The sequence below is a fragment of the Erythrolamprus reginae genome, chromosome 9 (genome assembly GCF_031021105.1).
Source record: "Erythrolamprus reginae isolate rEryReg1 chromosome 9, rEryReg1.hap1, whole genome shotgun sequence".
Classification (NCBI taxonomy): Eukaryota; Metazoa; Chordata; class Lepidosauria; order Squamata; family Dipsadidae; genus Erythrolamprus; species Erythrolamprus reginae.
The window spans coordinates 50,474,389-50,497,428 of record NC_091958.1 but is presented as its reverse complement, the minus strand read 5'-3'; the positions used below and the strand labels follow the sequence as shown (position 1 = coordinate 50,497,428).

General features: G+C 44.3%; 1 protein-coding gene across 2 annotated transcripts in view; it reads left to right on the top strand.

Moving 5' to 3' along the window:
* Positions 1 to 22,085, top strand: part of USP42 (ubiquitin specific peptidase 42) — a 45,013-nt gene extending 22,928 nt beyond the window's left edge. The window contains exons 4-17 of one of the 2 annotated variants that reach the window (XM_070761208.1): positions 979 to 1,089; positions 2,787 to 2,889; positions 2,999 to 3,066; positions 3,281 to 3,351; positions 4,619 to 4,701; positions 7,190 to 7,301; positions 8,538 to 8,678; positions 9,849 to 9,949; positions 10,141 to 10,294; positions 12,227 to 12,982; positions 14,961 to 15,052; positions 15,759 to 17,069; positions 18,120 to 18,442; positions 20,451 to 22,085. In XM_070761208.1, coding sequence (XP_070617309.1) covers positions 979 to 1,089; positions 2,787 to 2,889; positions 2,999 to 3,066; positions 3,281 to 3,351; positions 4,619 to 4,701; positions 7,190 to 7,301; positions 8,538 to 8,678; positions 9,849 to 9,949; positions 10,141 to 10,294; positions 12,227 to 12,982; positions 14,961 to 15,052; positions 15,759 to 17,069; positions 18,120 to 18,442; positions 20,451 to 20,527 — 3,503 coding nt within the window. In that variant the 3' untranslated portion in view covers positions 20,528 to 22,085. The remainder of the gene's footprint in view (positions 1 to 978; positions 1,090 to 2,786; positions 2,890 to 2,998; positions 3,067 to 3,280; positions 3,352 to 4,618; positions 4,702 to 7,189; positions 7,302 to 8,537; positions 8,679 to 9,848; positions 9,950 to 10,140; positions 10,295 to 12,226; positions 12,983 to 14,960; positions 15,053 to 15,758; positions 17,070 to 18,119; positions 18,443 to 20,450) is intronic. The other variant, XM_070761209.1, reaches the window with a different exon arrangement.
* The last annotated feature ends 955 nt before the right edge of the window (positions 22,086 to 23,040 follow it).

The window sequence follows — 23,040 nt, the reverse complement described above, 5'->3', positions numbered from 1 at the left end:
CGCAGTCTAAGGTGCTTGGGAAGCGCCCGACTGGTGATGAAATACGAAATCCAGCAGAGTGATCTCTTTTGCTGTGTTGTACTGACATAATCATAATAATCATAATAATCATAATAATCATAATAATCATAATAATCATAATAATCATAATAATCATAATAATCATAATAATCATAACAACAACAACAACAAAACAACCAACAACAATAATAATTATTAATAATAATTAATAATTTGTTAGATTTCTATGCCACCCCTCTCCGAAGACACGGAGCGGCTCACAACAAAAATACACAGTGTACAAATCCAATATTTAAAAAACAATTTAAAAACCCTTTTAATAAAAAGCAATCACACAACCCAAACAAACCACATATAAACCATGATAGCTAAGGGGTATATCAATTTCCCCATGCCTGGCATCATAGTTGGGTTTTCAGCAGTTTGCGAAAGGCAAGGAGGGTGGGGGCAGTCCTGATCTCCAGGGGGAGTTGATTCCAGAGGGCCGGGGCCGCCACAGAGAAGGCTCTTCCCCAGGGTCCCGCCAGACTGCATTGCTTAGTCGCCGGGACCCGGAGAAGGCCAACTCTGTGGGACCTAACCGATTGCTGGGATTTATGCGGCAGAAGGCGGACCCAGATGTATTCTCGTCCGGTGCCATGTAGGGCTTTATAGGTCATAACCAACACTTTGAATTGTGACCGGAAACTGATCGGCAGCCAGTGCAATGTTACATATAGGCTCGCCTTGCTGCCTCAAAATTGGTAGTTGTTGTTATTATTAATATTATTATTATTATTATTATTATTATTATTATTATTATTTATTAGATTTGTATGCCGCCCCTCTCCGCAGATACACTCAATTAATGATCGTTCCTATTGTGTTGATTGCCTGAAGTATTGTTGCTTGTCAAGTGTGTGTGTGTGTTTCCTAACGATATATATTTTTCTTTTTGTTTTTCCCCTTTGGATGCAGGTCACGAACAAGGATTTTGCATGATGTGCACCATGCAAGGTCACATCAACCAAGCTTTGTCCAATTCTGGCACCGTCATCAAGCCGATGTCTGTCATCAACGAACTTAGACGTAAGCCTCTACCTTGATTGGCAGGAAGGTTTTTGACCTGCGATGAGTGCCCAGGCACACAAGAGTGTACTTTATACCACTGTTCTTCAGAAAAGCCAGGGAGAAGCCTCTGTGAGGCCTCTCTAGGAATCTCCTGGGAGGAAACGGGGCCGGAAAAGGCAGGGAGAAGCCTCCGTGGGGCTTCTCTAGGAATCTCCTGGGAGGAAACAGGGCTGGAAAAAGCAGGGAGAAGCCTCTGTGAGGCCTCTCTAGGAATCTCCTGGGAGGAAACGGGGCCGGAAAAGGCAGGGAGAAGCCTCCGTGGGGCTTCTCTAGGAATCTCCTGGGAGGAAACAGCCGGAAAAGGCAGGGAGAAGCCTCTGTGGGGCCTCTCTAGGAATCTCCTGGGAGGAAACAGGGCCAGAAAAGGCAGGGAGAAGCCTCCGTGGGGCCTCTCTAGGAATCTGGGAGGAAACGGGGCTGGAAAAGACAGGGAGAAGCCTCTGTGGGGCTTCTCTAGGAATCTCCTGGGAGGAAACGGGGCCGGAAAAGGCAGGGAGAAGCCTCCGTGGGGCCTCTCTAGGAATCTCCTGAGAGGAAACAGGGCCTCCACCCTCCCTGTGGTTTCCCCAATCACACGCATTGTTTTTACATTGATTCCTATGGGGAAAAATTGCTTCTTCTTACAAACTTTTCTACTTAAGAACCTGGTCACGGAATGAATTAAGTTTGTAAGTAGAGGTACCGCTGTATAACAACAACAAAAAATAGTGGGAGTTAATGAGTTTGAAACTCTATGATACGGAGCATTACAGAATCTAATTATTCTGTTTCAGGTGCCATAAATTGCCTTCTACCTTTAATAGATTTAACTTCTCCCTGGTGTTTATTTTGTTTATATAAAATTTATTTGCCGCCCTCTTGATCGCAAAGTGATTCTGGGAGGCTTACACTGATAAAATAAACAAAACAATTCAACCTCATGAATCTAATAAAAGGAGAACACACTATAATGGGTGGGGGGTTTGTTCCATCCGTTCTGTACTTCAATTTTTATTCTCTTAGGAAAGCAATCACAAGATCTGTAAAGCGATACGGTGATACCTCATCTTACAAACGCCTCGTCATACAAACTTTTCGAGATACAAACCCGGGGTTTAAGATTTTTTTGCCTCTTCTTACAAACTATTTTCACCTTACAAACCCACCGCCGTCACTGGGATGCCCTGCCTCCGGACTTCCATTGCCAGCGAAGCGCCCGTTTTTGCACTGCTGGGATTCCCCTGAGGCTCCCCTCCATGGGAAACCCCACCTCCGGACTTCCATTGCCAGCGAAGCGCCCGTTTTTGCACTGCTGGGATTCTCCTGAGGCTCCCCTCCATGGGAAACCCCACCTCTGGACTTCCATTGCCAGCGAAGCACCCGTTTTTGCACTGCTGGGATTCCCTTGCTGGGATTCCCCTGCAGCATCGCAAAAACACAGAAGTCCGGAGGTGGGGTTTCCTATGGAGGGGAACCTCAGGGGAATCCCAGCAGCGTAAAAACGGGCGCTTCGGCTGGCAAAAGGGGTGAATTTTGGGCTTGCACGCATTAATCACTTTTCCATTGATTCCTATGGGAAGCATTGTTTCATCTTACAAACTTTTCACCTTAAGAACCTCGTCCCGGAACCAATTAAGTTTGTAAGACAAGGTATCACTGTATTCTTTCCTTTCTAGGAATAGCCAAACATTTCCGTTTCGGTAACCAGGAAGATGCTCATGAATTCCTAAGGTACACGGTCGATGCTATGCAGAAAGCATGTTTGAACGGTAGCAACAAGTAAGTGTCCATTCATATTATTATTATTTTTCCTTTCATTATTTTCATTCACAGATAGGTGTGGTGTTTTTTTTTAAACTTCCATCTTGATCTGCCTCTGTATTTTTAGATTGGACAGACATACCCAAGCCACCACTTTTATTCATCAGACATTCGGCGGATATCTCAGATCTAGAGGTATGCACCATAGAAACATAGAAGACTGACGGCAGAAAAAGACCTCATGATCCATCTCGTCTGCCCTTATACTAGATGGATCCTGAGGTCTTTTTCTGCCGTCCATTTTTGAATATTTATTTTTAAAGTTCATTGAGAATTTCAAATACTCAAGGTTTGGGGCGTTTTTTTTAACGTTCATTGTATGTTAAACCTTTTTTTTTTTAAATTTCAGTAAAATGTATGAATTGCAAAGGTGTTTCGGATACATTTGATCCCTATCTGGATATTACATTGGAAATAAAGGTACGGTTTTTTATTTCTTTGCTGCTTTGTTTGTAGCAATTTTTTAGGTATACTTAGCACAGTGTATTTGTGAAGGGCATTGTTTTGTAAATTTATTTATTTGCGCCAGAAGCATTACAATAAAAATAAGGCGTACCATGTAGAATAAAATTTAAAATAAGAAATGCAAGATTAAAATATGTACAAGTTAAACAGATTCTTGCCCAGAAACTAGCAACATTAATTTATTTATTGATTGATTGATTGATTGATTGATTGGATTTGTATGTCGCCCCTCTCCAGAGACTCGGGGCGGCTAACAGCAGCAATAAAGCAATGTACAATAGTAGTCTGATGTTAGAAATAATTAAAAGACCATTAATATGAAAAAACCAAACATACATACATACATACCATGCATAGAATTGTAAAGGCCTAGGGGGAAAGAGGATCTCAATTCCCTCATGCCTGACGGTAGAGGTGGGTTTTAAGCAACTTACGAAAGGCAAGGGGGGTGGGGGCAATTCTAATCTTTGGGGGGAGTTGGTTCCAGAGGGCCGGGGCCGCAACAGAGAAGGCTCTTCCCCTGGGTCCCGCCAAGCGACATTGTTTAGTTGACAGAATCCGGAGAAGACCCACTCTGTGGGACCTAACTGGTCGCTGGGATTCGTGCGGCAGAAGGCAGTCTCGGAGATATTCTGGTCCGGTGCCATGAAGGGCTTTATAGGTCATAACCAACACTTTGAATTGTGACCGGAAATTGATCGACAACCAGTGCAGACTGCGGAGTGTTGGTGTAACATGGGCATATTTGGGGAAGCCCATGATTGCTCTCGTAGCTGCATTCTGCACGATCTGAAGTTTCCGAACACTTTTCAAAGGTAGCCCCATGTAGAGAGCGTTACAGTAGTCAAACCTCGAGGTGATGAGGGCATGAGTGACTGTGAGCAGTGACTCCCGGTCCAAATAGGGTCGCAACTGGTGCACCAGGTGAACCTGGGCAAACGCCCCCCTCGCCACAGCTGAAAGATGTATCTCTAATGTGAGCTGTGGATCGAGGAGGATGCCCAAGTTGTGGACCCTCTCCGAGGGGGTCAATAATTCCCCCGCCCCCCCCGGGTGATGGACGGACAGATGGGATTGTCCTTGAGAGGCAAAACCCACAGCCACTCCGTCTTATCAGGGTTGAGTTTGAGTCTGTTGACACCCATCCAGGCCCCAACAGCCTCCAGACACCGGCACATCACTTCCACTGCTTCGTTGATTGTTGGTTTTTCTTCTCTTTCAGTCAGCTCAAAGTGTCAACAAAGCTCTGGAACACTTTGTCAAGCCTGAACAGCTGGATGGAGAAAATGCATATAAATGTAGCAAGTAAGAAGGAGAATTCCTATGTTTTATCTTTTTTTAAAAAAAAATATTGGTATATAAACTTTAAAAACAAAGTACAAAATAAGGGGGGGACACCACAAAAAAGAGGGGGGGGAAACCACAAAAAACACATACAGAAAAATGAAAAGAAAAAATAACATTATAAAAAAGCCTACCAAAACTGTCTACACAACAAATATGGATATCTATTAATTCTATTACAGTACATGTATCGACTCCAATGCTTTAAGATTTCCTTTGTTAAGTTCATTATTCATTTTACATCAGTTGGAGATTTAATTATAACACCCATTATTATACATATTTCTCAAGTTTGGAATTAATATTGTATATCATCTTATTCTTTATTATTATTATAAATATTTCTTCAGTTTTCATGCACCATTTGGTTTCCTTTTGTCAAGCCACTCGTATAAATTCCTATGTTTTATCATTCATTGATCGATTGTTCTTCTATGTCTGGCTTGGCTATACAAACTTGTATTTAATGCCAAACTGATTTTGCTATGCTATGGTTTATTTAGCGAGGGCTGGCATATACAGTGTTCCCTCGATTTTCGCAGGGGATGCGTTACGAGACCGCCCGCGAAAGTCGAATTTCCGCGAAGTAGAGATGCGGAAGTAAATACACTATTTTTGGCTATGGACAATATCCCAAGCCTTCCCTTAACACTTTAAACCCCTAAATTGCGATTTCCCATTCCCTTAGCAACCATTTAGATTATTACTCACCATGTTTATTTATTAAAGTTTATTAAAAATATATATATTAAAGGTGGACGAATGTTTGGCAATGACATATGACGTCATCGGGTGGGAAAAATCATGGTGTAGGGAAAAAACCCGCAAAGTATTTTTTAATTAATATTTTTGAAAAACCGTGGTATAGACATTTTGCGAAGTTTAAACCTGCGAAAATCGAGGGAACACTGTATAACTGTTTTGCCCTGTGTTTGCTACTTAAATGCATGTGGCATCCTTCAAGGAGAACAAAAAGATCATCTCCAGATCTCCCCCCACCCATGCCCCCTATAATCTCTGGGACACTTTCTTTTTTCAAATTTAAGATGGGTGGACTTCAACTCCCAGAGTTCCCCCAGTCGAAGTCCTGCCATCTTAAAGTTGCCAGATTTGAAAAAACACTGCCCAAATAAATTCTCCAAATTTGGCCACTTTAATGATGAACTCATGATTGAAACATTTAAATATGTTCAAGGGTTAAATAAGGTTCAGGAGGGAAGTGTTTTTAATAGGAAAGTGAACACAAGAACAAGGGGGCACAATCTGAAGTTAGTTGGGGGAAAGATCAAAAGCAACGTGAGAAAATATTATTTCACTGAAAGAGTAGTAGATGCTTGGAACAAACTTCCAGCAGACGTGGTTGGTAAATCCACAGTAACTGAATTTAAACATGCCTGGGATAAACATATATCCATCCTAAGATAAAATACAGGAAATAGTATAAGGGCAGACTAGATGGACCATGAGGTCTTTTTCTGCCGTCAGTCTTCTATGTTTCTATGTTTCTGTGTTTAAAATTTGGGGACTTCAACTCCCAGAATTCCCCAGAGTTCTCCGTGCATGCCAGCTTAGGGAATTCTGGGAGTTGAAGTCCATAAGTTTTAAAAGTTCCCAAATATATATACTCACACAACAAGATATATAGAATAGAATTGAATTTTTATTGGCCAAGTGTGATTGGACACACAAGGAATTTGTCTTGGTGCATATGCTCTCAGCGTACATAAAATAAAATATACATTTGTCAAGAATCATGTGGTACAACACTTAATGATTGTCATAGGGGTCAAATAAGCAATGAAGAAGCAATATTAATAAAAATCTTAGGATATAAGCAACAAGTTATAGTCATACAGTCAACATGGGAGGAAATGGGTGAAAGGAATGATGAGAAAAACTAGTAGAATAGAAGTGCAGATTTAGTAGAAAGTCTGACAGTGTTGAGGGAATTATTTGTTTAGCAGAGTGATGGCGTTCGGAAAAAAACTGTTCTTGTGTCTAGTAGTCTTGGTGTGCAGTGCTGTGTAGCGACGCTTTGAGGGTAGGAGTTGAAACAATTTGTGTCCAAGATGTTAGGGGTCAGTAAATATTTTCCCCGCCCTCTTTTTGACTCGTGCAGTGAAAAATATTTATGTGATAAATATGTGATAAGAGAGAGCTTTAGAAACTGAAGGGCAGTAATATTTATATTTAAACAATATGAAACAATGAAAATGAAATGTAATAACTATGAGTAATAATATTATGTCTGTTTGTATCAAAATGTACCATACCCAGGTATCACCCTAAATGTATAAATAATAGAAGACATAAACCCATAAAAAAGAAAACATAAACTCGTATTCCGACACTTAATTTCCAAATAGGAAGTACAGTACTGTAGTTGTTTGAATTTCTGAAAATGGTTAAGGGAAAAAAAAATAAGTTTGAAATCTCCCTTACATTTTAGGTGTAAAAAAATGGTGCCTGCATCCAAGCGGTTTACAATACACCGGGCTTCAAATGTCCTCACCTTATCTCTCAAACGGTTTGCAAATTTCAGCGGTGGTAAAATCACAAAGGTAAGGCATGAGTTTTCTTATGGTGTAGCTACAGCAATGATGGCAAACTTATGGCACAGGGGCCACAGTTGGCACGGGGGACCATATCTGCTGGCACGCGAGCCGTTGCCCTAGCTTAGCTCTCTTCTGGTTTCTGGTAGAACTTTATCACAAATAACTCTTACTAAATGCAGTATTTCATAAACCAAGAAACTCCATTTTTATTTCTGCATAGCTAGGGGTATAACAAGCAGGAAGAGGGAGATTGTGATCCCCTTATATAGAGCGCTGGTGAGACCACATTTGGAGTACTGTGTTCAGTTCTGGAGACCTCACCTACAAAAAGATATTGACAAAACTGAACGGGTCCAAAGACGGGCTACAAGAATGGTGGAAGGTCTTAAGCATAAAACGTATCAGGAAAGACTTCATGAACTCCATCTGTATAGTCTGGAGGACAGAAGGGAAAGGGGGGACATGATCGAAACATTTAAATATGTTAAAGGGTTAAATAAGGTCCAGGAGGGAAGTGTTTTTAATAGGAAAGTGAACACAAGAACAAGGGGGCACAATCTGAAGTTAGTTGGGGGAAAGATCAGAAGCAACGTGAGAAAGTATTACTTTACTGAAAGAGTAGTAGATGCTTGGAACAAACTTCCAGCAGACGTGGTTGGTAAATCCACAGTAACTGAATTTAAACATGCCTGGGATAAACATAGATCCATTGTAAGATAAAATACAGGAAATAGTATAAGGGCAGACTAGATGGACCATGAGGTCTTTTTCTGCCGTCAGTCTTCTATGTTTCTATGTAACTATTCTCCAAAGCACCTGAAGGCGGGACAGGAAGCAATGGGTGGAAACTAAACAAGGAGAGAAGCAGCTTGGAACAAAGGAGTAATTTCCTGACCGTTAGAATAACTGAGCAGTGGAAGAACTTGCCACCAGAAGCTGTGAATGCTCCAACCCTGGAAGTTTTTAAGAAGAGATTGGACAACCGTTTGTCTGAAATGGTATTTCCGGGTTTCCTGCCTAAGCAGGGGGTTGGACTAGAAGACCTCCAAGGTCCCTTCCAACTCTTGTCGTTCTATTATTTTGGTGGCACTTTCACAAACATTGTGTGTGAGCCAATGTTCTCTGTAAAGGTAAGTGTAAAAGTTTAATTCTTAACAAGGTTGCTTTTCTTTCCGTGTATGTGTATTTTAAATTGGATTCTGATCGCAAACTCAGAAGCCCCTCTCTGTCTCTCTGGTTTAGGAAGTGAAATACCCAGAATATTTAGACATACGACCATATATGTCCCAACACAACGGAGAACCAATCATTTATGCACTTTACGCAGTCCTAGTCCACACGGGCTTCAGCTGTCACGCTGGACATTATTACTGCTATATAAAGGTAAGCACCTTTTGAACGCGTCCAAAGACGGGCTACAAGAATGGTGGAAGGTCTTAAGCATAAAACGTATCAGGAAAGACTTCATGAACTCAATCTGTATAGTCTGGAGGACAGAAGGAAAAGGGGGGGACATGATCGAAACATTTAAATATGTCAAAGGGTTAAATAAGGTTCAGGAGGGAAGTGTTTTTAATAGGAAAGTGAACACAAGAACAAGGGGGCACAATCTGAAGTTAGTTGGGGGAAAGATCAGAAGCAACGTGAGAAAGTATTACTTTACTGAAAGAGTAGTAGATGCTTGGAACAAACTTCCAGCAGACGTAAATAAATCCACAGTAACTGAATTTAAACATGTCTGGGATAAACATATATCCATCGTAAGATAAAATACAAGAGATAGTATAAGGGTAAACCATGGATGGATGGATGGATAGATAGATTGATAGATAAATAGATAGATAGATAGATAGATAGATAGATAGATAGATAGATAGATAGATAGATAGATAGATGAAATAGATAATATATGATGGATGGATGGATGGATGGACGGACAGACAGACAGACAGACGATGATAGATAGATAGATAGATAGATAGATAGATAGATAGATAGATAGATAGATAGATGAAATAGATAATATATGATGGATGGATAGATAGATAGATAGATGGATAGATAGATAGATAGATGGATGAAATAGATAGATAATATATGATGGATGGATGGATGGATGGATGGATAGATAGATAGATAGATAGATAGATAGATGGATGAAATAGATAGATAATATATGATGGATGGAATGGATAGATAGATAGATAGATAGATAGATAGATAGATAGATAGATGGATGGATGAAATAGATAGATAATATATGATGGATGGATGGATGGATAGATAGATGGATGGATGAAATAGATAATATATGATGGATGGATGGGTGGATGTAAGTGGTCAATACAATATGCGAGATAAAATATAAAATTGAGGTAAAATCATGATCAAATCACCACAATATAGCATCCTAGAGTCGCATAGGATAAATGTTATAATTTGATATCTAAGGAAGTTAACCATCTAAGATGTCAGATGCATTGTTTTGCTTTGGCTCACATAGGAGAATGGATTTACAATGGGTTTTTTTAATGTGGTTCTTTTTCTTTTAAGGCCAGTAACGGGCAGTGGTACCAGATGAACGACTCCACTGTTTCACACTGTGACGTCAGGACTGTATTAAACCAACAAGCCTATGTGCTGTTCTACATCAGGTAAGGTCAAGTGCTCCAAAGTCCATCCTCTTGACTCCTCCGACCTGCCTTGGGGTTTTGCCCCATTTTCGGTGCGCCACGAATGGCCGAGTCGCTCATCTTTCCTGGTGACAAATAAGAGTCCCACCCTAAAAAAGTATCTTAGGACAGTTTGTGAAAAGGGAAGTTAACGTGGCTTTTTTTAAAATTAGAACCCATGACTTGAAAAACGGCGCCGAACACATTCATTCGATCCACACGCCGGGACAATCTTCACCCCGACCGGTTATCAATCAACGGGTGATCGGTAATAAACAAAATAATCCTGGATTTATTGGACCTCAGCTCCCTCCGCACATGGTAAAGGTAAGTTAAGGGGTGTTCTGTGCACGGCCCCTGGAGCAAACCACACACACACACCGACTCAAAGGTCTCTTAAATCACACTCTTTATTGATAAAAGCACAGACAGTGAAAAGCAGATTTGAATTTCAAGGGAAAGGGGAGTTATTTCTCTCTCCAAAGTGAAACTTCAACAAAGTCTGGGAAAAGCACCAAACTCGAAGTCCATTTATCATTCAAGAATATAAATCAACTCACTGAAACCCCGGGCAAAATTCATCCAGCAGAGAATGTCTTTTATAGAATAGAATAGAATAGAATTTTTTTATTGGCCAAGTGTGATTGGACACACAAGGAATTTGTCTTGTGCATATGCTCTCAGAGTACATAAAATAAAATGTACATTTGTCAAGAATCATATGGTACGACACTTAATGATTGTCATAGGGGTCAAATAAGCAATGAAGAAGCAATATTAATAAAAATCTTAGGATATACGCAACAAGTTACAGTCATACAGTCAACATGGGAGGAAATGGGTGATAGGAATGATGAGAAAAACTAGTAGAATAGAAGTGCAGATTTAGTAGAAAGTCTGACAGTGTTGAGGGAATTATTTGTTTAGTAGAGTGATGGCATTCGGAAAAAAACTCTTCTTGTGTCTAGTTGTCTTGGTGTGCAGTGCTCTGTAGCGACGTTTTGAGGGTAGGAGTTGAAACAATTTGTGTCCAGGATGTGAGGGGTCAGTAAATATTTTCCCCGCCCTCTTTTTGACTCGTGCAGCATACAGGTCCTCAATGGAAGGCAGGTTGGCAGCAATTGCTTTTTCTGCAGTTCTGATTGTCCTCTGAAGTCTGTGTCAGTCCTGTTGGGTTGCAGCACCAAACCAGACAGTTATAGAGGTGCAGACGACAGACTCAATTATTGAGGCAGAAATCGTGATTTTGAAGCTTTTTTCAAGCACACCCCCCCCCCCCCCACACACACACTCTAAAACCTTCCATTGAACGACATTGAAACCAGTTACCCGAAATTCTTTGCTTTTATACTGCCTGGGAGTGATGTCACACCCCAAAGACGTAAGGCTGTAAGCTAATGCCTATTATTATTATTATTATTATTATTATTATTATTATTATTATTATTATTATTTATTGGATTTATATGCCACCCCTCTCCGAAGACTCAGGGCGGCTAACAGCAATCATAAAACAGCGTACAATAATAATCCAATACTAAAAACGATTAAAAACCCATTAATATAAAAAACCAAACATACATACAGACATACCATGCATACAATTGGAAAGGCCTAGGGGGAAAGGGAATCTCAATTCCCCCATGCCTGGCGGCAGAGGTGGGTTTTAAGTAGCTTACGAAAGGCAAGGAGGGTGGGGGCAATTCTAATCTCTGGGGGGAGTTGGTTCCAGAGGGTCGGGGCCGCCACAGAGAAGGCTCTTCCCCTGGGTCCCGCCAAACGGCATTGTTTACTTGACCGGACCCGGAGAAGACCCACTCTGTGGGACCTAACTGGTCGCTGGGATTCGTGCAGCAGAAGGCGGTCCCTGAGATAATCTGGTCCGGTGCCATGAAGGGCTTTATAGGTGATGACCAACACTTTGAATTGTGACCGGAAACTGATCGGCAACCAATGCAGACTGCGGAGTGTTGGTGTAACATGGGCATTCTGCACGATCTGAAGTTTCCGAACATTTTTCAAAGGTAGCCCCATGTAGAGAGCGTTACAGTAGTCAAGTCTCGAGGTGATGAGGGCATGAGTGACTTTTACTATGCAACTCCTCTTGCCCATTCACAACAAGGGGCACCAACCAAACTGGTTAGAAAGCCAGAGTTTAATTAGAGAAAGGAAGATCTCGTTCACTGTGTCTTTATGCCTGGGAAGATACCTTCTAATATTTTTTTTGGTTTCTCTTTTCTCCGTTTGTATAAACTGCAGAATTCGAATCATTTGAATGGCACCGGATCCTTGAAGGAAAACCCCAGCAGTACGGTGGCCATTTCTAGCAACGCTGCTCTCGTCAAATCTCCTTCCGCACCTTCGTTATCAATCTCCAAGTGGACCATGAAACGATCGGCCGCAGCCGCCACCTCGGATTCCTCCAAGAAGCCAAAACTGACCCTCAATATTCACAACAACAAGCTGCCCGCGCGCCAGACCGTGTCTCTCCCTAGCTGTACCTTGGAGAACCTCAACAACAAGCCGGCCCCGTCCGCCACCATTTCTAACCCTTCTGCAGTCCAGTCTACCTCAAGCGCTTCCACCGTCTCCTCGACTGCTAACCAAGTCTCCAAACCGTCCGCCCCGGGCAAATCCGGTTCCAAGTTGATCATGAACGGCAAGGCTAAGCATAGTCCTAGCGTTTTGGTCCCGTACGGAGCGGAATCTTCCGAAGAATCGGAGGAGGAATCGAAAGGCCTGTTGAAAGAGAACGGCCACGTCAAAGTGCCCAACGGCGTTTCGTTAGAAGAGGCGGCAGGCGGGCCGGAGAACTCGTCGTACGCGGCCTGTCACAAGCCGGAAAAGGAAAAACCCCAGCCCGAATTGCCGCAAAACATAACCGTCATGGTCTCCGTTAGCCTAAACGATACCCCGAAGCAGAACGGGCAAATGAGCAGCGACCCCGACTCCCCAGAGAAGCCTGTGAAATTAGCAGATCACCTGTTTGCCAAAACTAACGGATTACCCGGAAAAGTGAGTGGGTTTTTTTGAATTGCGGGTACTCCTCGATTTACGACCACAATGGATGCCAAAAAAATTTGTACCGCTAAGCCAGACCATTGTTAAGTGAGTTCGGCCCCATTTTACCATCTTCGCCAAAGTTCTGAGTTGAATCTCTGCAGTTTTTAAGTTAGTGATAATGGGGGCTAAGTGGCGCCCCCCAGTGGCCAAGCATCAGAATTTGGATTGCACGACCACAGGGAATCTGCAGTGGCTGTAATAATAATAATTATAATAATACAGTAATAATAATTTATTAGATTTGTATGCCGCCCCTCTCTGAAGACTCAAGGCGGCTCACAACAATAATAAAAACAATATTATAGTAGAACAAATCTAATATTAAAAAAACATCTAAAACCCTATCATTATTTTAAAAACCAAACAACACATTCATACCAAACATAAAACAAAATATAACAGAGCATGGGGGAAAGGTGTCTCAACTCCCCCATGCCTGGCGGTATAAGTGAGTCTTGAGTAGTTTACGAACGACGGAGGGTGGGGGCAGTTCTAATCTCCGGGGGGAGTTGGTTCCAGAGGGCCGGGGCTGCCACAGAGAAGGCTCTTCCCCTGGGGCCCGCCAAACGACATTGTTTAGTCGACGGGACCCGGAGAAGGCCAACTCTGTGGGACCTTATCGGTCGCTGGGATTCGTGCGGTAGAAGGCGGTTCCAGAAGTACTCTGGTCCAATGCCATGTAGGGCTTTAAAGGTCATAACCAACACTTTGAATTGTGACTGGAAACTGATCGGCAGCCAATGCAAGCCACGGAGTGTTGTAGAAACGTGGGCGAATCTTGCAAACCCCACGATGGCTCTCGGGGCTGCGTTCTGCACGATCTGAAGTTTCCAAACACTTTTCAAAGGTTGCCCCATGTAGAGAGCGTTGCAGTAATCGAACCTCGAGGTGATGAGGGCATGAGCGACTGTGAGCAGTGACTCCCGGTCCAAGTAGGGCCGCAACTGGTGCACCAGGCGAACCTGGGCAAACGCCCTCCTCGCCACAGCCGAAAGATGTTTCTCTAATGTGAGCTGTGGATCGAGGAGGACGCCCAAGTTGCGGACCCCCTAAGGGTAAGTCTAAGGGTAAAGTGTTGGGGGTTTGGGGATGACACTACAGAGTCCGGCAATGAGTTCCACGCTTCGACAAATCCCACTTACTTACCCGTAGCAATTCTTCTGGGAGGTCTCCTCCCTCGTTAATCCCTCTGTTCATAGATATAAACCTCTCCGCTGTTGATTTGTCTCTCACGTTGTGGTTGTGTAGATGTTCCAATGTCAGCTGTGGATCGAGGAGGACGCCCAAGTTGCGAACTCTCTCTGAGGGGGTCAATAGTTCCCCCCCCCCCAGGGTAATGGCATTAAAAATGGTCGTAAGTCACTTTTTCCAGTGCTTTCTAACCTCAAACAGTCGATAAATGAATGTTTGTAAGTCAAGGACTTCCTCTATTCATAGCTCTCCCTTCTTTAATTTCAGAATAAGATTTTGGGGCTCGCAAGCTGGAAAAGGGAAGAGCCAGCGCTCAACGCTTAAAGCAAAAATCTTCAAACTTGGCCCACTTTCAAACTTGTGGACTTCAACTTTCAGAATTCATAGCAATTGCATAGCATCGCTGGCTGGAGAATTCCAGGAGTTGAAGTCCACAAGTCTCAAAAGTGGCCAAGTTTGGGGGACCCTTGGCTTGAAGGCTGGCTTGCCACCCGTGTGACCTCAGCATCCACCTCTACCTTTTCTGAGAAGAATTGGAAAAGGCTACAGAACCTGGTGACCATGGAAGCCCTTCTAGATCCGAAAGGTATCCCTGGTCCTATTGTTCTTCAAGTTAATGGCTATTCTCTTCACGGGAGGAAGTTGTGCGTGCTGATTTCACCGGATTTCATACCAAAATCTAGTTTATCAATCCCCTTGGTTGTCATTGTGTTAATCGTGTCTCGTTTCACGTCTACAGGATTCTCCAAAAGCTTTGTCCTCAGCCCCCGAAGAGGACGCGTCAGATCCCTTCCGATATAAGCAGTCGAAAACCTTGCCCGGGTATTCCAGGTAAAAGGGTCTTCCTTTATTCCAACTAGGTTCCGAATTCGAAGAGGCAGGGGATTTAGCATCCCTGTAAAAAGGAACACATTTTAAAAAACTAGGCCGATGTTTGTTTAGGTAGCTGGCTGCAGAGGGTAGTAGTTTTAATGTTGACGTGGCATGGGGAAGATATAAGATTTTACAACGAGCTACAAAAAGATATTGACAAAATTGAACGGGTCCAAAGACGGGCTACAAGAATGGTGGAAGGTCTTAAGCATAAAACGTATCAGGAAAGACTGAATGAACTCCATCTGTATAGTCTGGAGGACAGAAGGAAAAGGGGGGACAGGATCGAAACATTTAAATATGTCAAAGGGTTAAATAAGGTTCAGGAGGGAAGTGTTTTTAATAGGAAAGTGAACATAAGAACAAGGGGACACAATCTGAAGTTAGTTGGGGAAAGGATCAGAAGCAACGTGAGAAAATATTATTTGACTGAAAGAGTAGTAGATGCTTGGAACAAACTTCCAGCAGACGTGGTTGGTAAATCCACAGTAACTGAATTTAAAGATGGCTGGGATCAACCTATATCCATCCTAAGATAAAATACAGGAAATAGCATAAGGGCAAACTAGATGGACCATGAGGTCTTTTTCTACCGTCAATCTTCCATGCTTCTATGGTGTCTTTTTCTGCTGTCAATCTTTATGTTTCTATGTTTCTTGACCAGCAGTGCTCCTGAACCAGAAAAACCAACGGCCGAGGACATGTCTGAAACGGCCCCCGCTGCCCTTCCCAACAATATCCCAAGCCCCGTAACGCCTTTGGACCCCAATGTCACTTTGACCATGAAGGAGCCTTGCGAGAGGATTGCCCAGACAGAAAACGGACCGCTGGAGAATGACCGGCAGCACGCTTGCCCAGGAACGAATGAAGTGGCCTCCCCAGGAGATGGTCAGGTCCTTCCTGAAAAGGCAGGTGTGTCCAAAGACGAGAAAGCAGCGTCCAAGAAGAGCCCTGAGCCTGGTTCCGAAGGGCAGGAAGGAGCGCCAGAAAAAGACCGCCAGAGCCCCCAGTTGCGGTTGGACGGTGAATCGAGGCCCCAAATGCTACAGACTCCCCTAAAGGCCCCCGAGACGGAGCCAGAAAGGCAGGGCAGTCCTCTGGGCAGTAAGGACGCCCCCTGCGCCGAAACCTCTCCCCTTCCCCAACCCAAAACTCTCACCGAGAACCATTGTTCATTGACAGAAAGCAAAACTGACGGCAACGAGCCACTTCGAAGGAGCCTCGAAAATCCCGGCCCGAGATTCTCCCCGAAGGAGAAAGTCCACAAAAAAACTGACCAAGAATATTATCATCCTAAAAGGAAACGTTCCGAAAGCGAGGAAGAGGAGGAGGAGGAGACGGCGGCAGACGGGGCGGGTGAGCGGAGCCAGTCCGACGGACACTGCCGGAAGCAGAGGTGCGCTCACAGTAGGGAGCGGGGGAAACCGCCGGAGCAGCCCCGGCGGGAATGCCACAGCACCGGCTACTACAGGCCCCCGGGCAGTCCCGATCCCGCCAGGAGTTTAGGGAAGCACCCTCCCTACCGATCCCACAGCAGGGGCCAAACGGACTCTGAACGGAGCAGGCCCAGTCACGGGAAAGGAGGAGAGAGGTCGTGGAGCAGGGAGCGGCACTACCAGGAGACTACGCCGAGGAGGTGGGACACGTGCCGGTCGTACAGTCACCACTATCCGGCTTCCCACGTACCCCGGCATAACCAGGAGAGGAAACCAGCTCATTCGGAGAAAGACTATAGCAAATCAAGTCATGTTTACAGTAGCGATAAATACGATCATTACAAAAGCCGTTTGAGCCACAGCAATCCCAATAGGACAAGGCATTTTTCCCCAAGCTCCGAGGCCGGCGACTGCGCCGTCGAAAAGAAACACACCAAAAACTTGCCAGAGCCGCCTCTCGACGAGCAAAGGGAGCGGAAACGGAAGAAGTCGAAGAAGAAGAAAAAGTTAAAGGATAAACACAAGGAGAAAGAATCTAGGTGAGCTAAAAGACCGGTGGGAGCCTGAGATGTAACGGGATTTTTTTTTCTTCCAAAGAATTTTTTATTTTTTTCTCTCCGTTCACAGTACAATTAAAAATACAGTGGTACCTCATCATACGAACTTAATTGGTTCCAGGAGGAGGTTCGTTAGGTGAAAAGTTCGTAAGACGAAACAATGTTTCCCATAGGAATCAATGTAAAAAGCAAATAATGCGTGCAAATCCTTCAGGAAAATCCCAAACTTTAGAAGGGAGGCGAATAAGGTTCAGGAGGGAAGTGTTTTTAATAGGAAAGTGAACACAAGAACAAGGGGGCACAATCTGAGGTTAGTTGGGGGAAAGATCAGAAGCAACGTGAGAATATATTATTTCACTGACAAGAGTAGTAGATGCTTGGAACAAACCTCCAGCAGATGTGATTGGTAAATCCACAGTAACTGAATTTGAACATGCCTGGGATAAACATAGATCCATCCTAAGATAAAATACAGGAAATAGTATAAGGGCAGACTAGATGGACCATGAGGTCCTTTTCTGCCGTCCATCTTCTACGTTTCTATGCTTGAGCATGGGGCTGGACTACAAGACCTCTGAGGTCCCTTCCTTTTTAATTCTTTATTATGTTTGTGAGTGACATAGGGGAAGATTTGGTAGGGAAGGTTTCCCTATTTGCCGATGACTCTAAAGTGTGCAATAGGGTTGATATTCCTGAAGGCATCTGTAATATGGTAAATGATTTAGCTTTACTAGATAAATGGTCAAAGCAATGGAAACTGCGATTTAATGTTTCCAAATGTAAAACAATGCACTTGGGGGGGGAAAGGAATCTTCAATCTGAGTATTGTATTGGCAGTTCTTTGTTAGCTAAAACTTCAGAAGAGAAGGATTATGGGGTAGTGAGGTCCTTTTCTGCCGTCCATCTTCTACGTTTCTATGCTTGAGCATGGGGCTGGACTACAAGACCTCTGAGGTCCCTTCCAACACTGCTCTTCACCATTTTTGCTCCCTCCCCTGTCCGATGACTTTCCCGATCTTTGCTCTCCTTCAGGCACCGCCAGGATTCTGACCCATCGCCCTCCAACTCCGAGGCGGAGACGCACAAACACAAACATAGGAAGAAGAAGAAGAAAAAGAAGAAGCGGGCCAGGAAATCGGGAGAGGATGGAGAGGCCTCCGCCCCGTCCCTCCCCAAGCCAAGCGCCCCGCAGACCAAGGATTTGAAAAACGGGGAGGCACCCAAACCTCCTTTGGAGGCCTGTCGGAAGCACAGCCCGACGACGCCCTCTGAGGAATCCCTTTATCCCATCATTTACCGGAAAACGAAAGTCATCTACAGGGGAGGCTCCCATCCACAGAGAAATCCCTTCAGTGGTGAGTACGGGAGACCCGATCCGTCGGGAGGTCCTCCTCGGATGCTCAGAGAATCGAAGAGGGTGTGTTGGAGGATGAGGAGTAAACTGTTTGCCCAGGTTCGCCTGGTGCGCCAGTGGCAGCCCTATTTGGACCGGGAGTCACTGCTCACAGTCACTCATGCCCTCATCATTTAATATCTACATGAAACCGCTGGGTGAGATCATCCAAGGGCATGGGGTGAGGTATCATCAGTACGCTGATGATACCCAGCTTTACATCTCCACCCCTTGTCCAGTCAACGAAGCAGTGGAAGTGATGTGCCGGTGTCTGGAGGCTGTTGGGGCCTGGATAAGACGGAGTGGCTGTGAGTTTTGCCTCCCAAGGACAATCCCATCTGTCCGTCCATCAACCTGGGGGCAGAGTTATTGACCCCCTTGGAGAGGGTCCGCAACTTGGGTGTCCTCCTCGATCCACAGCTAACATTAGAGAACCATCTTTCAGCTGTGGCGAGGGGGGCGTTTGCCCAGGTTCGCCTGGTGCACCAGTTGCGGCCCTATTTGGACCGGGAGTCATTGCTCACAGTCACTCATGCCCTCATCACCTCGAGGTTCGACTACTGTAACGCTCTCTACATGGAGCTACCTTTGAAAAGTGTTCGGAAACTTCAGATCGTGCAGAATGCAGCTGCGAGAGCGATCATGGGCTTTTCCAAATATGCCCATGTTACTCCAACACTCCGCAGTCTGCATTGGCTGCCGATCAGTTTCCGGTCACAATTCAAAGTGTTGGTTATGACCTATAAAGCCCTTCATGGCATCAGACCAGATTATCTTAGGGACCGCCTTCTGCCGCACAAATCCCAGCGACCGGTTAGGTCCCACAGAGTCGGCCTTCTTCGGGTCCCATCGACTAAACAATGTCGTCTGGCGGGACCCAGGGGAAGAGCCTTCTCTGTGGGGGCTCTGACCCTCTGGAACCAGCTCCCCCCTGAGATTAGGATTGCCTCCACCCTCCTTGCCTTTTGTAAACTCCTTAAAACCCACCTCTGTCGTCAGGCATGGGGGAACTAAAACATTTCCCCCTGGCCCATGTTGTTTTGCCGTTTGATTGATTGACTGTGTGCCTGTTTTTTATATATATTGGGATTGTTTTATGAAAAAAAATTTTTAATTTAAAATTGTAATTAGATTGGTGGGCATTGGATTTGTTACTATGTACTGTTTTTATTATGGTTGTGAGCCGCCCCGAGTTTGCGGGGTGTTAGCAAAAACTTCAGAAGAGAAGGATTTAGGGGTCGTGATTTCTGACAGTCTCAAAATGGGTGAGCAGTGTGGTCGGGCAGTAGGGAAAGCAAGTAGGATGCTTGGCTGCATAGCTAGAGGTATAACAAGCAGGAAGAGGGAAATTATGATCCCGCTATATAGAATGCTGGTGAGACCACATTTGGAGTACTGTGTTCAGTTCTGGAGACCTCACCTACAAAAAGATATTGACAAAATTGAACGGGTCCAAAGACGGGCTACAGGAATGGTGGAAGGTCTTAAGTATAAAACATATCAGGAAAGACTTAATGAACTCAATCTGTATAGTCTGGAGGACAGAAGGGAAAGGGGGGACATGATTGAAACATTTAAATATGTTAAAGGGTTAAATAAGGTCCAGGAGGGAAGTGTTTTTAATAGGAAAGTGAACACAAGAACAAGGGGACACAATCTGAAGTTAGTTGGGGGAAAGATCAAAGGCAACGTGAGGAAATATTATTTGACTGAAAGAGTAGTAGATCCTTGGAACAAACTTCCAGCAGACATGGTTGGTAAATCCACAGTAACTGAATTTAAACATGCCTGGGATAAACATATATCCATCCTAAGATAAAACACAGGAAATAGTATAAGGGCAGACTAGATGGACCATGAGGTCTTTTTCTGCCGTCAGACTTCTATGTTTCTATGTTTCTAAATTGAGTTTGATGCCCCTGCTCCAGCCCTCCAATTCCCCAAATAATACTGTCGCCTTTGCCTTTCAGATCTGGAATGCCCGTTGAAAGTCCGGCTTATAACTTTATATGTGAACAGAAGGGAGGGGAACCTACAAACTCTTTAATATTCATAATTGGTGCTTCAGAAGAAAAAAAACTGTACAGGATTTTATCATAGAAGAAAGCCTCCGGGTTTTTTTCTCTCTTCTCCCCCCCTCCCTTTTTTTTTTTTAGTTTTTACCTTGAGCCTTTCTTCTATTTTTTAAAACGAAACAAAACAAGACAAACTTCTCCACGCTCCCCCCAACAAACACAAAGAAGAAGATGGACGGCCTTCTACAGCCGCTGACGATTGCAACCCTGGCCCATCCACCCTGGATGACCCGAACATCTCAAATGCTGCTGCTTCGTTCCACCACTCAGGTTGAATGTCTTTCTACGTGTCCAGTGCTCCCGAGCCGAACCTCTTCTGTTTTCCCCGCGCGGAGGGGGAGGCAAGGAACCTTACCGAATTTGAAGCAAGCCTGCAACCGCTAAAGTGTCTATTTAATTTAATTATTTAAAACATTTCACATGCAACTTGGACGTTTGCGAAAGAGAGAGAGAGAGACAGGAAGAAAAGGAGAGCGCACCTCGGGGTGATGTTTTTTTCCTTTCCCGCCGATGTCTGCTACTAGAAACTCCACGTCGTTTTTTTTCCCCACCCTTCCGTTGAGATTCCCGTCTCCGGAAGCGTGCGTGCCGTTCAGACGCTTTTAATTTTTTCAAAAAAAATTTGAATGTATCACAGGACATGTCCGAAGATTGCTCTTCTCGACACCTCGTCTGTTATTTGTCCTTTGTGGCTTAATCTGAAATTCCTTTCCGAGACCGACGACGGGCGATTGCAAAGGGTTTGAGCCGCCCGCGCATTGTTTTCCCCGCTACTCGAGTGTCTCCTTCCGCGGGTGTTTTTTCTCCACCCAACCTTTTGCAGGATATGCCTTTTGCAACCGTTGCCTGCAAAAGCAACTCCTTTCATATGTCCAGCCCTTCCTTTCCTCTTCTGCCTTTCATCCCATCCTCTGCCTGGTCATCGGGCATCTCTTTACCTTGTTCCGCCAAGTTATTTAATTTCTCAGGTTGTCCTCTCAAATCTGGACTTCTTGCCTACGGCAGAAGTAAGCGACAAATGCCGGCGCTGGGTTCTCTAGCATCCGCCCGGAGAGGAGCCGCTTTCGTTTTTATCGTTATTACTTTTTTAATCTGCTTAAGGTTTTTTATTGCGTTAATTTTTAATGTAGCGATGTACGTTTTTAGCCGATCTCGGCTGTCTCGTTCTTGGTTTCGTCCTAAGTTTCTAGTTACAAAGTTCCATACTGTGATTTTATTTCTCTTCTTCTTTTTTTAAAAAAAGTTTATTATTATTATTATTGTTATTGTTATTTTTAATGATGAAATGCTATCAAACTGTGATACACTTAATTCACCGGTCCTGCATCAGGAGACAAAAGTGTGGGGAAAACTGTATTAAATACAGTGGTTTTGAACAATCCGTCTGATTTATGCAAGCCGCCTTGTTCAGAGATAATGTATAAAGTTTGATCTTTGTTTTTTTAAAGATAAAAATAAGCACTTACCCCACTTGTAAATATATGGCATGTAAAATTTATATAGTCTATAAATACGAGAAATGAAATCAAACATGTTTTCTGTTGTTAGTTTAGTTGTTATCTGATGGGTATAAACCAGGGGTGAAACGCTACCAGTTCGTCTCTGTTCTGGCGAACTGGTAATGGTTGTCGCGGAGGGTCGGAGAACTGGTAGCGGCGGCCATGTGAGGCTCCGCCCACCTGCCCGAACGCCACCATTTTCTTTCTTAACCCTCTGCGCAAAAAGTGAGTGCGCTTCCGAACCAGTAGGGAAGGTAAGTAGGTTTTACCGCTGGTAAAAACTACAGGTGATCCTTGACTTACAAGCACAATTGAGCGCCAGGATTTATGTCGTTGTGAGAATTGTGTTAAGTGATTCTTTTTGACACATCCTACTACTTTTCTTCCCGTGTTTGTTTAAGCTGTTCCCTGCAGCTGTTCGGTTAGTAATACAGTGGTGCCCCTACCTACGAACGCCTCTACTTACGAAAATTTCTTGATAAGAAACGGGTGTTCAAGATTTTTTTGCCTCTTCTCAAGAACCATTTTCCATTTACAAACCTGAGCCTCCGAAACTGTAACCGGAAAAGGCAGGGAGAAGCCTCCGTGGGGCCTCTCTAGGAATCTCCTGGGAGGAAACGGGGCCGGAAAATGCGAGGAGAAGCTTCCGTGGGGCCTCTCTAGGAATTTCCTGGGAGGAAACATGGCCGGAAAAGGTGGGGAGAAGCCTCCGTGGGGCCTCTCTAGGAATCTCCTGGGAGGAAACGGGGCTGGAAAAGGCGGGGAGAAGCCTCTGTGGGGCCTCTCTAGGAATCTCCTGGGAGGAAACGGCTGGAAAAGGTGGGGAGAAGCCTCCGTGGGGCCTCTCTAGGAATCTCCTGGGAGGAAACAGGGCTGGAAAAGGCGGGGAGAAGCCTCTGTGGGGCCTCCCTAGGAATCTCCTGGGAGGAAACAGGGCCTCCACCCTCCCTGTGGTTTCCCCAATCGCACACATTATTTGCTTTTAC